At 50.4% G+C, this 23,568-nt stretch overlaps 1 protein-coding gene across 1 annotated transcript; it reads left to right on the top strand.

Annotated features, from left to right (window-relative positions):
- Window positions 1-711: 711 nt before the first annotated feature.
- On the top strand, window positions 712-23,201 carry LOC144720914 (tumor necrosis factor receptor superfamily member 16-like). Its single transcript, XM_078598071.1, has 6 exons — window positions 712-1,193; window positions 7,713-7,848; window positions 9,397-9,756; window positions 17,560-17,902; window positions 18,751-18,884; window positions 19,225-23,201. Exons 1-6 carry the CDS (start codon window positions 1,092-1,094, stop codon window positions 19,587-19,589), a joined length of 1,440 nt encoding a protein of 479 aa, XP_078454197.1. The 5' UTR covers window positions 712-1,091; the 3' UTR covers window positions 19,590-23,201.
- The last annotated feature ends 367 nt before the right edge of the window (window positions 23,202-23,568 follow it).

Raw genomic sequence — 23,568 nt, 5'->3', positions numbered from 1 at the left:
CTCGGTTGATACTCAACGAAGGCGTTGAAGACAAACCATTCAGCTCGCTTCCATGTTGTCACGTGGCTATCGGACATGGAGTCCTCGACAGAGAACTTACGAGTTGCTATTCGAAAGAAAACGGTCATTGCCGAAACTTAATTAGAACAAAAACTGAAAAATGTGCAAACAAGTATGGAAAGATACGTGTTTAGAATTACAGTAAATTGAACGACAGTAAAGTGAACACATGGGTTGGAGAGCATATACTCAGCTCATAATGCTGTCATCAAAACTATTCAGAAAAGTGAGTGGGCCAGGGCAGGACACGTCACGGCTCTAAGGGATGGTGGACGATGGTCCAAGAATAATATTGATAACGGAGAGGCAGCCAAGGAATGTCACGCGTCAAAGAGGACGTCTACAGATGAGATGGAGCGATTAGAAAATTTCGTGCGCAGGTGCTAAGTGTATTATTGCTAAGTGTATTATTGCAGCATTCATCCAGCAGAGGATTAACCGTGGCGGATGATGATGTCATGTTGATGATGACGACACAAAGCCATACTCATGAAGAATTCAGAAGTAGAAAAAAAACCCCACAAGCATGAATAACAACCCAAAAAAAAACAGCCAATGGGCTTGCGGGCCGTGGCTTCGAGCCAATCAGCGGCGAGAGGCGCGAGGGATTTGTAGGAGCGCGACTCGGAGCTCGCAGCAGAGACTCCGGGAGCTGCCCGCATCTCGAGGCGCGCCGCGCAATCCTCACACAGCCTGCGGCACCTCCCCCTCCTCCTCATCCTCCTCCTCCTCGTAGCGCAACTCACAGCGCTCCGTCCACACTCACTACTCGCAGTCACCACCTTGCTCCTCCTGCTCATCCTACCTCTCTTCATCGCTGCCCGCTGTAGAGGCTTCATCATCATCATCGCCCCGTGCACCACCACCACCACCCTCTCACGACCATCGCTGTGCCATTATCTGCTGCAGTCCATCGCTGTGCCCGCGTGCACCTGGTCAGCTGAGGACACAGTTGAGTGGGAGTGGAGCAGGAGAGGCTTCTTCGGCTCCTGCATCACGCAAGTCGGCTGGAGCCACACTGAGTTGCCACAATGAAGCAGGGGCTTGCAGCAGCAGCAGCAGCTGCAACCACCACAGCCGTCGCCAGCGGCAGCGTCTTGTTCCTGCTGCTACTGCTGCGACTCGGGACCCCGGTAAGCGCCGGGGCTGTTGTTGATCGTGGGTGCTGTGCTTCACGTTTCAAGTTTGTACGCGCATGTTTGACGATCGAACTCCGCGTAAGAAAGCGCGGCTTCGCCGTGCGTGTCGTTTCGTGGCCACATTACGCCACATACCCCAGGCATTCGTAATGATGATGGTAACGGGGCATTAAGTATGCGCGCATGCTTTGGATCGACGATGTTTGGGCTCTCGCTGGTCTGGCTGGGCCCTCGTGTGCAACGGGCACGTACAGCTCTTTTGTCAATCCACTGCTGGATGAGGGCCTCCCGCACGCTGTCTGTGGACGGCATACTTCACCACGCTGGTCAGTTGAGGGTCGGTGAAAGTAGACAAGCGGGTACTGTAGAGTACCGCACGACGCAACAGCACAGAAGTAGAACGCAACATTTGATTTGGCTGCACTGCCCTCTGCTGCCCACAGCGTAGCCACCCGCAAGCCTACGACCGCTTGTCCGCGTGCACGATTGGTCCCCCCCTCCAAGTTCTAGCCAGGCTCAACATCCCTGCTTAGCTTCTGACTTCTGACGAAATATGGTACATACATTCCGTGTGCTTTGGTCATCGGTTAGAGTGGGATTTTTTTTAAATGCAGGCTCGGTATCTCTGTCATCAGTGACTTCGCTTGCCACGGAATGTAAAGTTTCGTGGCATAATAATAGGGGCTTCGGTAATTGAAGCGCGCGGATTATGTCCGGGGATTTTTTTTTCTCTCCAGAAGAAGGAACTTTGTTGAACATTCTGCTCCTGGTTCTACTTCGCCCATTAAGTGTCCTGATGCGCGTGGCATTGCCCATCTGAACTTTGTTCACATCCCCATGATTCCATGAACGTACAAGGGAGTCGCAATCGTTGTTAAAATCAAATACCGCTTTTAGTTTATTTTTGAGTCCTACTGATTGCAATCCTCGTTCGTGTAATGTGGTTCACATGGCCATTGTACGGCGTCAACTGTTCCCTTTTCTCGTGATAAGTTATAGGTCTCTACACAGTATAATATAATAACATATAGTTAGCACACTGCGCTATGAAGGCACGTTTGATTCCACGGCTAACATTAGTGGCGAGTGACATCTGAACTTAGTCCATTTGGACCCCCCTTTCCCGTTTCCCAAACCGCACCGACGTCTTTGAAAAAAATTCTACGCGCGAAACGGCCTTCATCTAGCAGTGGAGTGACAAAGGATTGAACACATGATATATCCATATCGGCGACGGGAGCGTGCACAACAGACAGGAGGGCCTCCGTGAATGCCATAGACCACCAACACCACACTTATTGTTGCGTCGGCTGCCCACACGGTCATGGTCAGAAACGTCGCTTTGAAATAACAAAAAATCTACGAGTCAAGCGCTACATTTCGAAAGTGTCCATTGTTTGGACGTTAGCTTCATAGATAATAGAAACTCATATACTGAACGTCCTTTGTAATTGTTAAATTGTAGTACAGCACGTTGAGGCTGTCCTTTTTGGCCACTTCCGAAAATTACATTATCAGCCATGATCTATCCACTGCTCTATGTAAACCTTTGCGTGCAGTAATTCAATCAATTTACAGTACCTGGTGGGTGGAAAGTGATACATAAACTGCTCGTGGCCCTCCCCTAGGTCGACTCAGCATTAAATTAGTACTTGGTGCAGTGCACGGCACCCTCCTTCCTCGTGCACCGTTGCTGGCTTTCATAACCCCAACGGTTCGTGTAAGGCACACTTGGGATCTTTGTCTTCTGTGTTCGCGTGTGTGTGTACGACTGTGTTTGCGTGTGTGTGTGTGTACGACTGTGTTCGCGTGTGTGTGTACGACTGTGTTTGCGTGTGTGTGTACGACTGTGTTTGGCTTGGGAATTCGTGGTTAGTGCAGGGCCCTTTAGATTGAAGGGCGAAAAGGCTCTGTTGGGGGTAGGGAGTTTGGGATGATGGGAGAGTGGGGTAAGAGCTGTGGGTGTAACTTTGTCGGTGCAATATAAAAAGAAAAAAAGCCCCAGCACTGGGCTGTAATTATCAGGGTGACTGTTTGGCCCAGAGCGCATGAAAGGGCCACCGAAACGTCTCTGTGGCCAAGCGTCATCTCGGCGGATGTCGAAAATAATCAAAAGTGTCTGTCCGGGAACCCCATTTCGCTCAGCAGCCGATGTGACCACGGGCCTTTTGAAATGCGCATACCGGCCAAATCAAAGCCACAGTCCCCGCGGCGACTCGAGCAAAGTGCCAACCCTCCTCCCCCCTCTTCCAACTCCGTGTTGCACCGCTCCGCACCCGCTCCCTCCACCCCTCCCCAGCGCCTCCCGACCCCCACACCTCTCACCCCCCCCCCTGCGTCGGCCCTGTGCTTTGGAGTCCCCGACCACACAGCAGCGTGAGCTGGAGCTGGACGATGGGTGTCTGTCTGCCTGTCTGGGCCGAGTCTCCCAAGGCGCGAAGGCATTTAACGCGCTGTCGCCACTTCCATCCTGCTTCCTGCCACATGTGGCAGAGGTGTCCCTCCTCCTCATTCTCATTCTTCCTCATCCCAGCGATGTTTGTGTTTTTTATTGACCCCTTCTCTCTTCCTGCCTGGGTTGTGTCCGTTTTTTTTGTTTTTTTCCCGAGTTTGGCTGCCACGTTCGAGACAAACCGAAATCTTCACCCCGTTGGCGGTGACGCTGAAAATGCTGAAACAGATAACAAAACAATAGTTTGCTAAGCCGCGCCATTTCGTGTTTTTGACCTCAGACCACCCCGTAGGGACTATAATTCTCATAATTTACACCCCTTTGTCAATCCGCTGCTGGATGAAGGCCTCCCCGAGCCGTGTCTATGCCCATGGGAAGATGTTTGTTTGCCTTGACTGCATCACCGCTGGTCAATGCGGCTTGGTAACCGGGAAGGGAGGCAGGGCAGATGTGGATTTAACTCTCAGCTCGATAAAGTCGTGAACTCTATATACTGTATACCGTATACGTATAGAGTAACGCCATGTTTATCCATATAATTCACTTATTTGAAGTAAGGAGTGTTGGCCTCCGTGTGGGAGGAAAAATAGAGTAAAAATAGAATAACCCGGAAAAAACCCATCACGGATATGAGGGGATAACACTCAAAGGTCCACACAGATGGGATGACGAACCCGTACTGCCATATCGTGTCTATCTGCCACACCAGCGGGATTTGGGAGTTTCACAAATCAGTACGTGATCCATCAACCCTTGTCTCCTCAGGTACCGATAAAAAGCTACCAACCACCACTGTCGTACCGCTATTCTCACTCTCCGTACGAAGGCGCTCCAGCACACACGTCGATGTATAAGATCTAGATCCGTGCTGTGCTCTTTCTCGCACAACCAAGGAAGGGAGCGACTCCGATAGGGACGCTCATCGCAGAGATGGAGCGTTGAAATCGGCTCGTGTGCACGGAGCGCTGTAGGTGGATTATTAACATCGGCTTGGTGAGGCCTCCTCGAGCCAGCAGTGGACTGACCATGGCTGATGATGATGTCGAAGAACCCTTTTGACTGATAAGTCGTTTGAGTGATACGGTGGAGACGAAGTTGACCGTGACTTGCGCAGTCGCCCACCACCACCACCCCGTCCGAGACTCGGCAAACCGCACGGCAAAGAGCCGCAGGGCACATTGGCCCGCTTTGTGTTCAACCATCGGTGGTGACTTTAACGAGCTTTCGGGCTCGCCTTTAAAAGGTGGGGGGTGGGGGGGGTTAGGAACATTTTAATTCAGCTAAACGCATGCCAGGGGTGTCTGCACGGACGGGGGAGGGGAGGGGGGGGGGTTGAAGCTACACGAGAGCTCCTTCTTGTGCAGTCGTTAAGTTTAATGAGCGCGCCGCGTCTCGCTGCGGCGGCGGCAGTGGCATGCGGCTCTTTCGGAGCGCAGCTCATTCCGCGAGAACTCCCGGAGCAGACGGAGAGGAGGGAGGCAGCCGCCGGTCCCAGCGTGGTCGGTCGGCGGAGGCCGAGAGAGCAGCCCGCGCCACTCACGCTCACGCGTCCTCACCACACCTCCACCCCAGTCCCCTCTGCTACGGTCCCTGACCCTATGCGGACCCCAGCACTGGACCCCACCCCCGCGCCCCCTGTAGACTCGCAACATTTAGCCATTATCTGGACCCCAAGCACACGGCCCATAACGTGGTCCCTTTCCTTGCCCCGAAGCCTGAACAATAATCTGACCCTTATGCAAGCTGCTGACCGAACCCGTAATGAAAAACACGAGTTTAAAAAAAAAACCTGTTCTAACCTCCAACCTTACCTATAACCAGACCTTACGTATTCACTGATTCTAACCCATGATTTGACTCCTAACATGACCACTAATCTGACCCCAACCACACCGATATCATAACCCATTTCCTAGACCCCTATCCTCACCCATATCGAGACTACACCTCTGAACAAGACCCATACCTAGACCAATGATCTGACCCTTATAATTTGACTTATAACCAGACCTTTTCCAGACCCTTATCCTTACCCGCAGACTGACCACTATACAAACCTTTACCTGACCCCTAACTAGACCCCTCTCCAGAACCCTATTCTGACCCTAACCACACCCACAGAGACCTTGAATTAAACTATTTAACAGTGAATGCAGCACTGTATCATATTTCTCGTAATTACTAGTACAGTATTAGGAAATACGAACAATAATTACTGAGGTTTTTTTTTTTGCAACTGGCAACTCACCTCGAATCTGACCCACAGAGATTGGACCCTTCACGCTGCACTCCACAAACTCCATCCCTTTCACTTTATGCTCTGACTTTTGGCAGATACGACGCAACAGACGAGACAGCGATTATCTTGTAGATTCACACCCATGGGCGGGCTCCATCTCCTGGGTTGTCCCTCGTGAGTTAAAACATTTGTTCATGAGAAAAAAAAGACAGTCATACTGTGCCTCCCATATGGCTTGATACAGACGTAAGTGCTGTGACATTTGAAGCTAACTGAGCTTCAAATATATGTTTTACTGTGCAGGACATGCTGCCTAGGTACACACTGTATCTGATAGATATGAACTATGTGTTTTTTTTAATTCACCTTTCTTAAAACGTGGCCATATGCATCGTATGCAACATTCAATACAGTCACTCCTCATGCATTAAGCATATCATAAGGTCAAGCAGATGTGTCTCCAGAAAAAAACACTTCTGCTGGTCTCAACGGGCTCTTGCCTGGTTATAAAGGCCATCTGTTTATCTATATGAAGGCTAATTAAATGAACAGATTTTATTCAGAAAAGCCTAGTGGATAAAACACAATTAATTTACCCACAATGCTCCACACCAGGTGGAGTAGTGGCTTAGCGGTTAGCACACTTCACAAAAAAAACTATTCATTTGAATTAAGTTCCTGGCCACGGCTAATGCCAGTGGTGAGTGATATTTAAACTGGTCCAGGGACTGATCGGCGTGGTGAAGTATGGTCAAACAGCCTCTCATAACCGCCATGGCGTGGGAAGGCCTTCACCCACCAGTGGATTGACAAAGGGCTGTCAATCATAATCATAATTATCATTTGAAATCGTTATTGCAATGTTGCACAACAGTACATTGACGGGCTACTATTATCACACATGTGTCGGGCTGATGCAATCTGTTTAATTGCTGCGTCTCATTCTCAAAGCGTTCTTGTTGTTATTTCATCCGCGCCTCGCACGATGCGCGCCAGGCGCGCGGGTCTTGTCAATGCCCCCTTGTGCTCTGGCGTTGTCACTCAGTCGACGGGGTGATGGGGTGGGGGGCCTCGTCTTGCGAGCGGGGGCAGGACGCGTTGCCGCCTGCATCGAGATGCGTTTATTTGCTCCTCCGTGCCAGCACAATGGACTTCTATTGCCCGTGCTGTGCGGGGAGGGCTCTTTAAAATTCACGAGCGGACCAGGCTGTGTAAACGCTGTAACCCCCCCCGCCCCCCCCCGCTCGCTTCTCGCTCTACGTGGCAGTCGGGGGTGGGGGTTGGGAGAGGGACACGCTGAAATGATGGACGCGTCCTCAAGTGTGTGACGAGTGACCATTGTGCGTGAAGTCTGTGTGGGGTTTCCAGGTGCTTCTGCTATCGCACAGGGGGATGAGATTACAAATGGAGCTCAACCGTAACAGACATTTCACAAGCAACGAGCAACATTTCACCGTCACGGGCCCTTCCAGCACTAGATTAAATTTGGGTTGTAAAAGTGTCTCTACGCTTGACGTTGCTCCGTGTCTCCATGTGCTTCTTCGTCTGAGCATTGCCGCATGTCCCCTACTGGTCTACGAGGCTCAGCGTGACTCTGCGTCTTCACATCTCCGAGTCCCAGCTTCGTTATGTGTCTCCAGGCGTCTCCGAGTCTCAGCAGCGACTTTGTGCCTCCGGGTGTTTCTTTCTGTAAGCGTGGCTCCGTGTCTCTGATCGAGTGCCGGCACAACTCCGTGGACTCCGCATCTCCACGTCCTCCGTGACCCAACCTGGCGCCGCGTCTCAAAAACCTCAGCGCCCGTCTCTGTGTGTCCCGCGACAGGTGATCGGGGCGCCCACGTGCCCTAGCAATGAGTTCACGGGCGACGGCCGCTGCTGCCAGGAGTGCGGGCCAGGCTGGGGCATGGCCGAGAGGTGCCGTGGACGCAACAACACGCAGTGCGAGCCCTGCCACGACAGTGAGTGACTGCACGCGGCACAGAGGATGCGGGAGATGCACACACACGTGCACCACACACCGGGCAACTCTGCAATTCTCTGAATGCGTCATAAGGTCGCACTCAATACACGCAAAGTGCTTGCCACAAATGAACCACAATACCTTGCCGATCTCGTCAAGGAGCATAAACTATCACGCAAACTCCGGTCATCCTCGCAGCGACAGCTTTTGGCGAGCCATCGAACAAAGATGGTCAAAGTATCGCGCGCTTTCAGATGCGCTTTTGCGCCTGACTGAAATGCTCTTCCTTCTGATATTAAGAAGCCACTGCACTTTTAAATATAGATTGCAAATATTTAGAATTGCTTTTTATGTTTAGTTGTTGTCCTTCCCCCGCACCTGCGATGAGCATGGTTTACTACGTGCGGTGTGAAAGAAGTTCAACATACATACAGATGTACAGAGTGATCCAAAAGATAGTTGACTGAGATGGACACGCACGAGCATTGAGTGATGATTGCCCTTCCTTTCTCCCTCGTTCATCGTGGCCTTAGCGCTACAGATGGAGGTAAATGTCGCACAATTGCTCATTCGATCGGGAAGGCACTTTGACTCTTAATACAAACTGTGCAGGTGGTTTAGAGACCTTATACGCAAATTAGAGACATCGCATTGACCGGCAAGTTGGCCTGTGGAGGATTTGTCGCTAGACGAGATGATTACCGATGGTGGAGACAGTGAGAGGTGCGATCGCTTGGGAAAGCCTTCATCCAAGAGCGGATAGATCAATGCCAATGATGATGGATTTGCTTGTGTTTATGGCAATGGGGTAAACAAAACTGTACAAACGAGAAATAATAAAAACGAGATGAATGCTGACCATGTCTTAAATCGAATAGCGGCCATGAATCACAACAATTCCCTGAATTGGCACGTCACGGTCTGGGTTAGTCCTTCCAGCTGTGAACTAGATCATTGCTACTGATGATGATGGTTTTGATGATCATGAGGATAATGAGGTTTAAACCATCGCGAGATGTTAACTACCTCGCTTGGTATACAGGAGGTCGTGGGTTCGATCCCAAACCTGACACCTGTATACTTGGAGTTTGCATGTTATGCCCGTGGTCGCGTTGATCTTTTTTCTAGGTCCTCTGGTTTTCCCCTCCACATGTATAATCGCCATGCATTCAGAGTATTTGCCTGCTATAAATTACCACGTGATGATAAGCCACTTCGTTGAGCCATCATTTGTGGCCAGGTTGCTTGTGAAAAAGAGCTGTATGGGACTTACCTGGCGTAATAAAAATAGTTTAGTTTTTTATTTTCTCCCCAACGCATGAGGGTGAGGGCTCTCCAGTTTCACCACGTATACACAGATGAGTTTTTATGTACAAGCAATGAACCTAACAATCAAACAACGGCCAGCCGACATAAAACACCAGTCGCAACTACATAGCTCACTGGACCTCACCTGCAAAAATAAAATAAAAAGTTTTCTTCTTAGTCTGACCTAGCAACTATCCAACCATCGCTGCTGCCACCGCCTCCGCCCTTGCCCGTGCAGGCCTGACCTTCTCGTCGTCGTGGAGCCACACGGAGCGCTGCCTGCCGTGCCGCGTGTGCCCCGGGGGCACGCGCGTGCGTTCGCCCTGCACGGAGGCCGACGACACGGTGTGCGAGTGCGACGACGGGCTGTACGCGCGCGACACCGACGGCGCGTGCGTGCCCTGCCGCCTGTGCCCACCGGGTACGGGCGTCGTGTCGCAGTGCTCGCCGGACGGCGACGCCACCTGCGAGCTTTGCCCGCCGGGGTTCTACTCGGAGTGGAGCAGCAACGCCGAGCCGTGCATGCCGTGCGCCAGCTGCTCTGACGACCAGGTGGAGCTCAAGGAGTGCACGCCGAGCGCCGACACCATCTGCTTCGGTGAGTCCTCTCCTCTGCACGGCCCCCATCCACCCTCGTGCTGTCGACCCTACCCGTCCCGTGCCGTCAGCGTTGGTAAGTCGGCGAGATTGTCTCTAGGTCTAGCGACCTTTTGGGGTTCTTATTCAAGAGGTTCGCTTATTCGTTTTTTCGATCAATCGCTATGTGAATGTAGTGTTCTCTAGACCCAGCGGGCTGCTGCCAGAGCCTTTGCTTAACATCGCACATTAACGCATTATTTACACCTTTAAAAAGAAATGAATCCACCTTTATGTAACGCGACGTTGGCGCCCCTGCACACTTTTCCCACCTATGTGTGTGTCCATGTGGGTATGGAACAAACACATTAAACGGCGAGCTCCAGAGAATCAACTAGGTACGTACAAAAGGGCCATTGTCTATTTATACACAAAGGGTGGGCTTTCCTTTCTTGTTTTGCTTTAACCACTCAGACCAGTAGAAACCACAACCTGGAACAGTTGCTTTGCAGCTAACAAGGATTTAATAATAACCACCTCCTTACGGAGCTGTGCAGACGACGGTTATGGTCTATTTCACTGCGTGTGGCGTGCTCGCTCAGTGTGTTTGCTGCAGAATCATCTGGGCATGGCATGAAAATAGACTCTTTGAGAGACTGGCTTCGTCTGCCCGTGCGTGTGCGGGCGCGCGTGCGCGTGTGTCTTTGAAGTTAGTCAATTGTCTTAAATAAACGGTTTCTATACCTATGACCAATTCACCTTGAAAACACCAGATCTTATTGGATCTCGGAAGCTAAGCAGCATTGAGCCGGGGTCAATATTTGGATTGGTGACTGCTTGAGGATAACAGATGTTGTAGGCTTTGGCTGCGAGGCAGCAGCACACCAATGGATGGATTCCCTGCAGAGTTTAAAATGTTACCTTCTTGTTTGTGTGCTTCTCCGGGGACTCTGGCCTTCTCCCCCATGAATGGAAATGGACAAACATTGCAATCTAGCGGTACCCTCCTGACAATGCATCTTGCGACCCAGTGAGGCTTTCTTGGGTAAATAAAAGGGATGTAATGTTACTTGTGCACATTACGATTTTTAAAATTTTCATATCAATACGTTTATTTAAATAATGCTTGTCTATATTGTTTCTTTAAAAAGCTTCACAACCGATGTATAATTTAGGCATTTAAAAGACAACTAATTAATCGCTCAAGGCATCTCAACAGCGCTGAACATAAAATAAAACGTACAAAACTGAGAATTTATAAAGATCCGTACACACACGAATATGACTAAGGATCCCACACTTGGTCTAACAAAGAAACATATCCCTCACATAGCCTTAACAGACTGGGGAAAGTGTAATTAGCGAGCACCTATGACGGCCGGCATGACACGCAAGGGGATAGGTCGCCAGCACTATCCCCGGCTGCCTTTGTCTCCTAAGTGGCGATGTTTACACATCGCACCAGGTACTCATTTAAGGCTGAGTCAACCTAGGGCAGGCCCATGACTATATCCGATCACCGTAACTGGTGTTGCCCATGAGCAGGAATCGAACTCGGGTCACCAGGTTCGTAGCACAGCGTGCGAACCACTACACTACCGCTCCCCCAGCACACACTCACACACATGCACACACATGCTTCAAGATCATTCACTTAGCACCGACGCATAATGTTACCGACCTCGAGGTCCCTACTGAAAACGAAGCCCACATGACCCAGGTTAGTAATGCCCTCTGCTCTATGACCACTTGTTCTCCTTAACCCCCGTGACCTTAGGAAGCGACCTTTCTGTGTCCGCCGCCCTGCGCACTTCACGCGAGACCCGAATACTCGGAGTGCCGCCCAATCTCCTCCCCTCACCAGCCGCGAAAGAACAAAGTGGCCCTGAAAAAGTGGCTCTAAATGTACCTCCACTCTGCTTCTACGCTTCTCTTATTCATTAAGCATTCAAAAGGCCACTTCATGAATGTTTTAAAGTGCAAAATACGTGTAACATTCATCCACGTCGTGAAGGTGTGACATTTAAACGCACGCTTTGTAAGGATTTTAGCCTGCACTTGTGGCACACAGCTCCGCAACACTGCACGGTGTCCGCAGCATGGTCATGAATACGGTATTGACTTGTGCGGCGCGGGGGAGACGGGCGATCCCGTGGACGCAGGGCGAGGCGTGGGCCCCGCTGTCCGTCCCAGCTGCCACCCTCCCGCCGGCGCCTTTATTCCCCGGCGCGATCGGGTTTCGCTGGTGCCCAGGGACTCGTGTGATCAGGTGCTGGCGGCCGTAATGCCTTTTGTCAATCCGTCCCGGCAGCCCGACCTGACACTGTGTGCTGGCTCCTAATTGAAGCGAACTGTCGGAAGGGGGGGGGGGGGGATGACCCTCTTTTAAAAATTACAGAAGGACAGAGGACGAAAGCTACCCCCCCATTTTTTTCCAGCCTCAAAAAAAGAAGTGTCTATTGATCTTTCTTTGCCGGAGCGCCGCAGTCCGGCGGGCTCATCTTGGATTCAATAATGCATGGAGCATTAGTAATCAGGGATAGCCGGTTACGTTGGTCCTTGTTGTTGTTGTTTGTGAATGGAAACGATGGGCAAGATGAATACCGAAGGGAGCACAAGTGCATCAAAAGTGATGAGCTAAAATGTCTCTCTACTTACTTATTCATACATGTGAGGGCAGTCAAAAAGCTTCCCATAAAGTCACGTCGACAAAATGATTTCAAATTTCATATATACGTGAAATAAAATGACAAATGTCACGTGAAGATTAACACATCGACAATGTTTACCGTGTTATATAATATCAGAGGCATGCCTAAGAATGGGAAGAAAAAAAACATTCAAACGCTGAAGTATGCATTAAAAAAAAACATATCGTTGGCAGGATGCTCTACCATGGCGCGTGCTTTTGGGCAGGAACATTCAACGCTTGGCATCACCACGACGTTGCACTGCAATACCCCACGTGCAGAGAAGACATTACGGATTAAGTGACGGTCACCATACCGGCAAATGTTAAACAAAACACATATGATATCGTTGACCAAATTGCCCTGATTATGCCCTGATATCAGAAGCTAAACAGGCTTGAGCTTTGTGTGACCACCACCACCACGGCTTGTCAGGTGTCGTGGGCGTGGGGCTGCGGGATGTTTTTGCCCAGGGCACGGGAGTGCAGAGTTTATCCGTTTTCTTCACTTCCCAACCGCATGAAGCCAAAACACTAATTCAAGGGAGCTGGTGAAACATCAGCAATGCAGGACGCTCTTGAAAAAAAGTCTTGAGACTCCCCGGCGAAGCTCTCCTGGGTAAACAGTTTGCATTGTTATGGAATGGTGTGAGATGTTTCCGTAATTTTCTAGACCACAGGTTTAGGAAAACGTACTTTTTTAAACAGAAACATCTATCGTATATTCGTGTTAACCATTGAATGGGTTAGAGATCACTGGTGTCACTCAGCGGAGAGACCCTGTAGCCGAGGGGGAGGTTATAGAAAGTACATATCTGATGGGAATTCGAACCTGCATCCTTGATGCGTTAGAAATAAGCCAGCTTTGGTCCAATCCACTCGGCTAGAATGTTTCCGCACAGAAGGTTCTGTTTTCATTTTGATGGGAAAACACACGCACATGCATGGCAACACACACACACACGCATGGCAACACACACACATGCATGGCAACACACACACACACGCATGAGAACACACACACATGCATGGGAACACACACACACACATGCATGGGAACACACACACACACACATGGGAACACACACACACACACACATGCATGGGAACACACACACATGCATGGGAACACACACACACACGCATGAGAACACACACACACACACATGGGAACACACACACACACATGCATGGGAACACACACACACACACATGGGAACACACACACAATTGCATGGGAACACACACACACACGCATGGGAACGCACACACACATGCATGGGAACACACACACACACATGCATGGGAACACACACACACATGCATGGGAACACACACATGCATGGGAACACACACACATGCATGGGAACACACACACACACGCATGGGAACGCACACACACATGCATGGGAACACACACACACACATGCATGGGAACACACACATGCATGGGAACACACACATGCATGGGAACACACACATGGGAACACACACACACACACACGCATGGGAACACACACACATGCATGGGAACACACACACACATGCATGGGAACACACACACACACATGCATGGGAACACGCACACACACACACATGCATGGGAACACACACACACACGCATGGGAACGCACACACATGCATGGGAACACGCACACACACACACATGCATGGGAACACACACACACGCATGGGAACTTACACACACACATGCATGGGAACACACACTTGCATGAAGGCCAGCACGGCACACGAGGGGGTGGGGTTGCCAGGAGCACGGCCGGCCGATTTTGTCTCCCGAGTGCTGATGTTTACACACCGCACCAGGTACTCATTGAAGGCTGAGTCGACCTAGGGGACACCCAGGACCGATTCAGATATTTGCCACTGTTATTGGTCGTGAGCGGATCGAACTCGGATCAGTGCCTGGTTCGTAGCACAGTGCACTAACCACTGCGCCACCACTCCTCACACACACACACACAGGAACATACGCACGCACACACCCACATGCCAGCATAACTGGGTTAGTGTGTCTTATCAGAGCCGAGCAGTGTGACAGGCCCAGTCGCCCTTAATTCAATTAGCGCTCACACCACCACCGCCGTGGCCAATTCGCTCAAATCTGCTCTGCAGCAGCAGCAGGAGCAGCAGGAGCACGACTTGCCCAGCCGTGGCCAGATTTGGTTTAGGAAACACAAGTGATCGAGAGCACCCCTGTATGAGGGCCAAACGCAAGTTTGGCTTACACGTGATATGCACACTCGAGCAAATCTGCATCAGAGTTCGACTTAAAATACCGGCGAGAGTTGCTCAGCATCCGCTCGGTGAAGACCGATGAGTGCGCTGCGGCGCAAGGCAACGTGCGCTCAATTTTCACCCAAGGCTTCGCCACCACGAGAGCCCCCCGCGAACTTGCGTTGGATGGGGGGGGGACGTTGGTACTCCCTTCGCTCTTTTGTCAAGGCAAGATGAGGCGAGCGGGGAGAGCACCGGAGTGGCTCGATGCGGATGTGCTCTCTCTAAACGTAGAGCCGAGCTTGCGGAGCAGACATCGAAGTCTGCCTGATCTACTCCCACCCACGACGCGCAGACCCTACCCCAATCACGAGCGCGCTCATGCACGCTCGTTCGCCCCTTTGTCCACGTGCACACACGACTCTCACACTTGCGCAGCCTGAATAAGTGCATGTGCACTTACACGCACCAACACACACTCATATACATGCACACACCCGCGCACACTCGCACGCACATAAAGGCACCGGGGTTGGCCTGCCGTGGCACGTCTCACCCCATTGTGGACGTCCCTCCCCGGGTCCCCGGCCGGCAGGAGACGTGGGGTCGGGGAGAGGGGCAGAGCTCCCGTGAGGAACGTGCCTGGGCCCGTTGTCCCGGCAATGCCATTAGATCGGTCACGGTGAGTTTGGCTGCAGCGTGGGTGTCCAGCCGTCCTCGGTGGGAAAATGTGTTCCAAGGGAGCGACTCCTCTACATGTATACGTGAAACACGCGGATACGTTCGAGTTAAATTTTATATATGTATAAAAAATCACAGACATCCATTAAAATTGCCTCACGACTCTGCACGTGGAGCTCCAGACCGCGCGAGCACGCAGCTGGCATGGATTTGCGGGGAAGATAATTCCGTCGATCGACTCTAAAACATAAAAACGTGCAGCCTGAGACATTTAGTCGGACTCGAGTGAACCACATTCTTCACATTCTGGGGACGGCGACAGGGACCCACTGTGAGATGACTGGTCCGGTGAGGGGGGGGGTCTTGCCCTCGGGGTGATCGTAGTTGGGAGCGGCGAGTCGCACGCCGCCGTTTCCAACGTGCCGGAGGTGGGCAACTGATTCTCTCTTTCTCATCCCCGGGGGCCCTTTGGGCCTTCGAGCGACAGTGGGACCATGCCCACCATCAGCCTCTGGTGGCGAAGTGCTCAGTGCATTGTTCTCATTATTGACCAAAATGTTCCTGTCAATGACTAATCCTAACGCAGGTTTGACATCTATCACTGGACGTCTTTTCAAGCAACCATAAGTCGCGCATTCGCACCGGCGACATCGCTTTCCATTGCCCTTTCAAAACGTACCCAGGGGCTTTTGCTCATTTATTTTCGGTGCCCTCTCGCGATTATCCTTTTTTTTTTGGTAGCGGCGATGTTGCGCCGACGATCCGCCAGCATTCATGGAGAAAAAAAAATCATAGCTTCGTTTGCAACTGAAACATAAAGCTCCGGCGAAACATCGGAGTGAATGCTCGCCAGTTTATATTGCGTGCGCGAGTTCCTTTTTTGCTGGGAACACTGCCTTACGCGCAGCGGTTGGAGGGAGAAAATGACGGAGGGGGAGGCATGGCAGGGCCACGGCACTGGGTGCCGCGTTTCATTACGGGATTACTCCACACGGGCCGTCAAAGGATTTAGTGCGACGCCCATTGTCCCCGGCCCCTACACGCCGGCAGTGAATGGAGCGCTCAATAAGTTCTCAAGCGCTTCATGTAAACAAATGGCGTAATAGAGGCTGATTACCATGAAAATGGGGGCCTCTGACGGCAGTTATTAATGCATCCGCCGATAATGCTGCCCTTGCAGCTCTTATTAAGTCTGGCCTGCCGCAGAGAGCTGCCCCTGAAAGTGTTTCGTTCCCACACCCCGAGGTGACACCGGACCCTTGCGCCGTTCCCTCGTGGCACAACTGGTGGCTGAGACCTTTGTGTCTGCGCGAGTCACACGCAGATGTCTTGTGGAGAGCGTGGCCACCGCAACAGATGCACACCGAGAGTTCTTGCATTCCTAATGTGCGTGCGTGCGCATGCGTGAGTGAGCGTGTGCGTGCGTGCGTTCAAAACTGTGCGAGCTGAAGCTGCCCGGCTTTCGGAGTAGAATATTAAAAGTGAGCATGCCGTCGCGGCGTGCCGCTTAACAGCATAGCAACCCCCAAACACAAACACGTGCTTCAGCAATTTGTCGAGAACAACAGCACTTTGCCATGATTGCTACATTACGTCCGCAGTTGCCGTTTTGTGCTCCTTCTAAAATATGTTACGCCCATTGCACGCATTTGAAAGTTTAATGTTAAGCTTGTGTAATGATGTTGTTGTATACAGAGTGCAAAAATGTTCTTTTCAAAATATGAAAATGCACGATTCTTCGCCGTTATATTACACCAAGCTCACAACCTGAGTATTATTCCTGGCCATGGTTAACACAAGTGACGAGCCTCATCTGAACCGGTCCTGGGTACTCTTTTCCTGAACTGGTACTTACCAACGTGGTGAATGATGATCAAACAACCCCAGTGTACAACACGACATGGGAAGGCCTTCGTTCAGCAGTGGATCGCTACACGTTCATATATTACAACACGTAATTTTAATGCATATGATTACAACATCATTCACTACCCTGCACTTGAATATATGTCTAGCATTGCACAAATACATATTGAAACTTCTGGTCACCCTCACTATAGAGCCCATTGTTGTGGCTTTACAATGTGCGCTATATTTTTTTATTTAAACGTTAATTAATCGGTTTCGGAAAAAGAAAAACATCGCATTACATCAATTAAAAGCGATCCCATGACATTCATTCACCCCACTCGCGGCGAATGTGTCCCCGCTCCCCAGACAAGAACCCCGGCATTCCGGACCTGCTGCCGAAAGGTCGCGGCACGATGTCCCCCCGCGGGCCCGAGCCGGACGAGCTCGACCTCCCCGAGTGGGATGTTGATGGCGGCGGCGGCGGCGGCGCTGGGACGGCGTGGGCCGCGGGGCCCCCCCCGGGGCCGCGCGTGAGGGAGACGGAGCGCGAGGAGGAAGGGGGCCTCTTCGGCGTGGCCAACAGCACGCACGGCACACCGGCCAGCAGCCAGGAACCACTGGGCGGGCAGTCCCGCGACATCATCCCCGTCTACTGCTCCATCATGGCGGCGGTTGTCGTGGGGCTGGTTGCCTACGTCATCTTCAAGCGGTGAGGGCAGCCGGTGTTGCCAGCTGAGCGATTTTGTCCCCAGATTGAGCAACTTTTTGGGTATTTTCCCACCCTCGCAATTGATTTTTGCCAGTGACCAGCGGCAGATCGAGCGACTTCCTGGGATATGATGCGGATTTAGGAGCAGTTTCCAAGTATTTATTCATGACACTGTATAGTTGACCATGTGAGTAACACTTGGAAAAATGTCAATTGATATTTTAAAAAAATGTTCAAGGATTGTTTATAAACTTTCCCCTTGAGGAGTCGGTAGCGTTGTCTAAACTCCCACTTTGTGCAAAAAAAGTGCTGTGAAGTGCATCCTATCTGATAAGATGTGCAGATCCTATAATTCACGTTCATCCATGCAAGATTTGACTTTATTCCTGTGCAGTAAAGCATTGATAAACACAGATAATATGATTAATTTTCACCACTCCTATTATCTGCACAAATACTCGAATGAAAGGGTTATTTTAATGCTTCAGGGAAGAAACTTCCAGTTGACTCATCAACAACAGATAAGTGCTGATAATGCAAATCATTTTCTCGCAGATAAGAAGCATTTCCATGGCTCAATTCGATGGGAGCAGGGGATGGTTTAGGAGCATAATTTGTTAGGAATATGGATAAGATGGATTTCATTGTCATTTAAATGCATAAACATCATCACTGGGGAAACAAAGGTGACCGAGCGTGGCTCTCCCCCCCCCCACTCCTTTATGTGCCATGCCAGCTTCAACGGGTGCTCGCTGATTGCACTGAGAGTTTACGAATTTAACTGGTGGATCCGTCTCGTTGTCTTGGTGCCTGCGTGTGGGCGTGCGTGCGTGCGTGTGTGCGCGAAGGTGGCACAGCTGTAAGAATGTTCAAGGCAGCAAGGCGCGCGGCGAGTACAGCGCGGCCGCCGACGGCGAGAAGCAGCACCAGGACAGCGGCGTGTTCGTGGACACGCACGGAGCGCAGCCGCCCCCCGCCTCCGGTACTCGAGCCACACGGAGATCACACAACCACGTGGCGGGTCACGCTGCACCACTCGCACCGCTCGCACCGCTCGAGCCCATGCCAACAATCATTTCCCCCCTTCTTTGTAGCGTGATCCCTGGGCCGCTGCGACCCATGGTCCAAACTTGCACTTGCTCCGCCTGCGCAGAAATATCCGTACATTTTAGCAACACAAATTCCGATGCAGCACCTTGGCTTCCATCTGCTGCTCCTGGCTGGCTGGCTGTGAACCACAACCCCACACAGCAACTGCCACAGCTGCAGTCGCTCGCCGCAATGAAACAATGAGCTGACGCCACTGCTCATGGCTTCTACAGGTGGCGGCGGCGGCGGCGGCGATGGCGGCGGCGGCGGCGGAGAGAGAGGGCGCGCGGGCGAGGCCGGCAAGTGGAGCTATGCGACGCTGCCGGCGTGCACGCGCGACGAGGTGGAGGAGCTGCTTTCTGCCGACGAGGAGGGTGGCGGCGGCGGCTGGCGGGAGTTGGCGGCGGCGCTCGGCTACGACGCCGACGAGACAGAGGCACTGGCCGGGGAGGAGCGGCCCGCGCGGGCCCTCCTGGCGGCATGGGCGGCGCTCCCGGGCTCCACGCAGGACACGCTCGTCGACGCGCTGGGCCGGCTGCAGCGCGGGGACGTCATCGCCCGCTTGCGCCAGGAGACCACGGCGATGTCCGTGGTGTGAGCGGCGTCCGGGAGCGGTGTTTCAGCTCGTGATTAGCGTGAGCCCACGGTTGTATTTTACAGACCACGTTAAAAGGGAGGAGAGGAAGGTGATTTTTTTAAAAATTACGTTTCTAAATAACGTTGTAATGTTGTTTTCTTTATTTTTATTTTATTTTTCAGGCCAAGCTTGGCTGACTAGATGAAATAATTTGGAGGCCCCTGTCCAATCTTCCCACCTCTTCGAAGCCGAGTGGCTGGGCCCCTTATGCCCATAGGACCTGGTTCATTGGCACCACCAGCACACTTAATAGATATGCCCCTGCACTGAAGGCAAAAACCCGCAGTTAGTGTTTTTGTTCATCATGCTGGCAGGACAGCAAAGATGACGTTTCTAATTACAGAAGTGCATGGACCTTGATTTATCACATGGGAAGTACACTCAGCTTTGCAAGTCAGCAGCCAGCAAGAGAATATTTGCCATGCGGTTTGGCTCAAGTCAATATGTATCCTACTTGTGAGTATTTAGCCTACTCACAATTTTCTGGAGGGAAAAAAAATTTGATAAAATAAATGACACATGCAATTTCTCGCCACCCCACGCCCACTAATTAGGCAGTGGTACATGTGGTTGTTTGGTGACAAATTTTCTACAGTTGCCGCAACACCGTCACATTGGCAGGAATCATTAGTGGCAGAGCTCCCGTCACCATGAAGGATGATCGTGTTGCTTTTCTCTGCCGGGTCTTGGATTTAGCGGAAAGTGTTGATCTCTCCAATCGCCAGTCCTCCACAACAGGACTCACACCTCTCCTTTCCTCAATCAGAGTGCAAGCAGGGGAGAGGCGGCCTCAATCGACTGTTAGAATTGATGAACGCCTTCTTTAATAGGGGTGGCTTGAGACTCCCTCCATACACGGCACATTAATGTTAGATTATGCGCACATGTTTGCCTCTCGTGATAATGTGTGCTTTTAATAGTTTTTTTTTTAATCCTGCCGTGGCGTCTGTCTAATGCAACGGGACTGCACTGCGCATGACAGCGGACTTGAGACACATGTTGGGCCCGACTGGAATGCTACGCAACGCCGCTGCCCTGCACTGGATGTCACCACCAACGAATCGTTTCACGAAACATTCCTCGCAAAGTTAAGAGGAACCAGGCTGCCTTGGCCTCGTCTGAATGCAGCTGCAGGATGGGATTTTTTTCGTGCACATCAAACGATGGCCATTCACGGCGGCGCTGTGGAAGCACGCATCTGAACGGAGTTTGAAAGCGGGGCATGTGAGAGATTACGCGCAGATCTGCCATAGAGGTCCACACTATATTAACGGTAATATTCTAAAATGAGTAACAGTAACTGAGAAGGCAAATACTGTAGTTTAGAAAACTTTCACATTTTTCTGTCCGTTGTCCAGCTCCATGTGTCACCCCCTGCTTCTGCCCCCCCCCCATCCCCTCGCGTTAAATCGTTGCGTTATCTGATTCGCACTGTGCTACAGACTGCGCGCAGTCGCCTAGCGCGCGGGGCAGGCTGCTCGGTGGGGTCCCGTGTGTTTGTGCATTCCGTGGGCAGCACGCGGCGGTGACGCGCACATTAACGGTCCTTACTTTCACCCGGTTGAAAAAAGACCAATTACTCCCAGGCATGAGCCCACGAAGCACAACTTATTTATTATTTTCAAACGAGGACTGCAGTTGCTTTGAAAAGTAATGCACTGGTCGGCGTTTACCGAGTACAGGTTGTGCACTATTTGCCACGCCTACATTTTAGGTTCTGAACTGGATTTGAAAATGGGGGGGTTTGTCCGTCATTGTGACGCCTCTGTGTGATATTTCCATTGACGCGACCCTGCATGAACTGAAATGCGTTCTTTCAAATGCTCGCAGGAATTTGAGCTGCCATGGGTTTTGCACTCTCGTGAGGCAGTGCCCCAAATGAAATTGCAGAAATTTGTATTCCTCATTGGTTTTTGCTATTAATCAAATCTTCCCCTCGCCCCCCAATCATTGATGTTATTATGTTTAATTCATTGTTGCTATATGCATTTAGAACACATTGAACATTAAATTGATCGGTTAATATCTCGATTATCGAGTTCATTTATCGATTTATTGAAAGAGAAAACAATTTGCCTGGCATTTACATAAATAGCTATACAATTTCCGCATGCGTGGCTCAAAACATGTCTTGGCATAAGATTCGATGGAATTGATGATGCCGTCGATGTGATCATCGTTTTCCCGCTCACCCATCATTCCTGCCAGTGCACTCTGGGCGTGCAGAGCGGCGAGTTTCCAGCAGTTTTAAATGCAGGCCAGCTGCCCCACCTCACGATGTAATCAACAACAGATCCATTTAATCTTAAACAATCGATTTTTCTAAATAACCCATGAATTATTTCAGCACTGTAACGGATGCCACTCTGGTGATCTATGAGGCAATATCCCGTAAACAACAAAGGAGTGCATGCTTATTCATATTCTTAGGTTTTTTCGGTAAAGTCACGTAGGTAAAAAATTAAAATTAAAATTAATAAAAGTAAAATAAAATAAAAATCACGACGTTTTATTTTACTTTTATTAATTTAAAATTTTTACCTACGTGACTTTACCGAAAAAACCTAAGAATATGAATCCTTGCAGTCACGAAAGCTTCAAATCTAGAATGAGTGCATGCTTCTTTCTAGCAAAGCGTGGGTGTGTATTTAATGCGTGGATTGTGTCTCCGGCTCACGCAGCCTTGGTGTCACACAAACTTTCATACTGTCTCACAAAGTACTGAATAATTAAACTCCGCAGCAGTGGCAGCAGCAATAGTCGCTGAGAGCACAATCGTTAGAGGTCAACCATTGCCGTGGCAAGCATACGTCAGATGAACTCCAGTGGTCACGATGATGATGATGATGATCACCATCATCAACATCATCACGTCAGATTAACTTCAGTGGTCACGATGATGATGATGATCACCATCATCAACATCATCACGTCAGATTAACTTCAGTGGTCACGATGATGATGATGATGATGATCACCATCATCAACATCATCACGTCAGATGAACTCCAGTGGTCACGATGATGATGATGATCACCATCATCAACATCATCACGTCAGATTAACTTCAGTGGTCACGATGATGATGATGATCACCATCATCAACATCATCACGTCAGGTGAACTCCAGTGGTCACGATGATGATCAACATCATCAACATCATCACGTCAGATTAACTTCAGTGGTTAAAAAATAATGTTAACCATAATCCGTGAACTTGCCCAGCCTGACGATCAACTTGCTGTCTCATGAAGTGCAGCGTTGTATATAATCTGTACACTGTATATAAACCCCCCCCCCCCCCCATTACCTTTTAGAAGGGAGGTGGCTAAATCTGTTGTTGTTGTTGTTTGGAACGCCAGACGCAAATGTGTAAACAAGTACTCCCACTGCTTTGTATTATTATTATTGTTATCTCATTGTATTTCATACATAACATTTACAACAGGAGGAAATGTACCAGATGCTTAACGAGCCGTGCTCTTCCTTTGACATTGTACTGTGTCTGAAAGTCGCCGCATTTTTACCCCTGTACTGACCAGCAAAATGTAAATAAAAGTCGCTTAAGTGATCGCAAACGGCTCGTGAAATAGCTGCATCAACGCCAAAGTGGTTCGGCTGTTTAAAATAAAAAGGAATGGCTCTGGTGCCAGCGCCGCAGCGTTTCAAAGTGTCGTGGGGAGCGTCCCGCTAATCCAGCTCGCATCTAAAAGGTCAGGACTCTGCTTTAAAAAAAAAATTGTTAAGGACACAATGAAAGAGAATTCCGAATAGTTAACACAATCACACAAAGGGAGGCGGAGTGAATATGCCTTTTGTGTTTACTTTTTTAAGTTTCCTTAAAATTGTGAGGATAAAAAGGGGACTCGCATTCTGTCCCAGGCTACAAACTCACAGTCGAAAAAAGTCCTTTGAACAAAATGTGCATTTTTTATTTGT

The sequence above is a fragment of the Lampetra planeri genome, chromosome 10 (assembly GCF_965212315.1).
Source record: "Lampetra planeri chromosome 10, kcLamPlan1.2.h2, whole genome shotgun sequence".
Taxonomy (NCBI): Eukaryota; Metazoa; Chordata; class Hyperoartia; order Petromyzontiformes; family Petromyzontidae; genus Lampetra; species Lampetra planeri.
The sequence above is the reverse complement of the archived record's forward strand: the minus strand, read 5'-3'. Positions and strand labels throughout refer to the sequence as shown.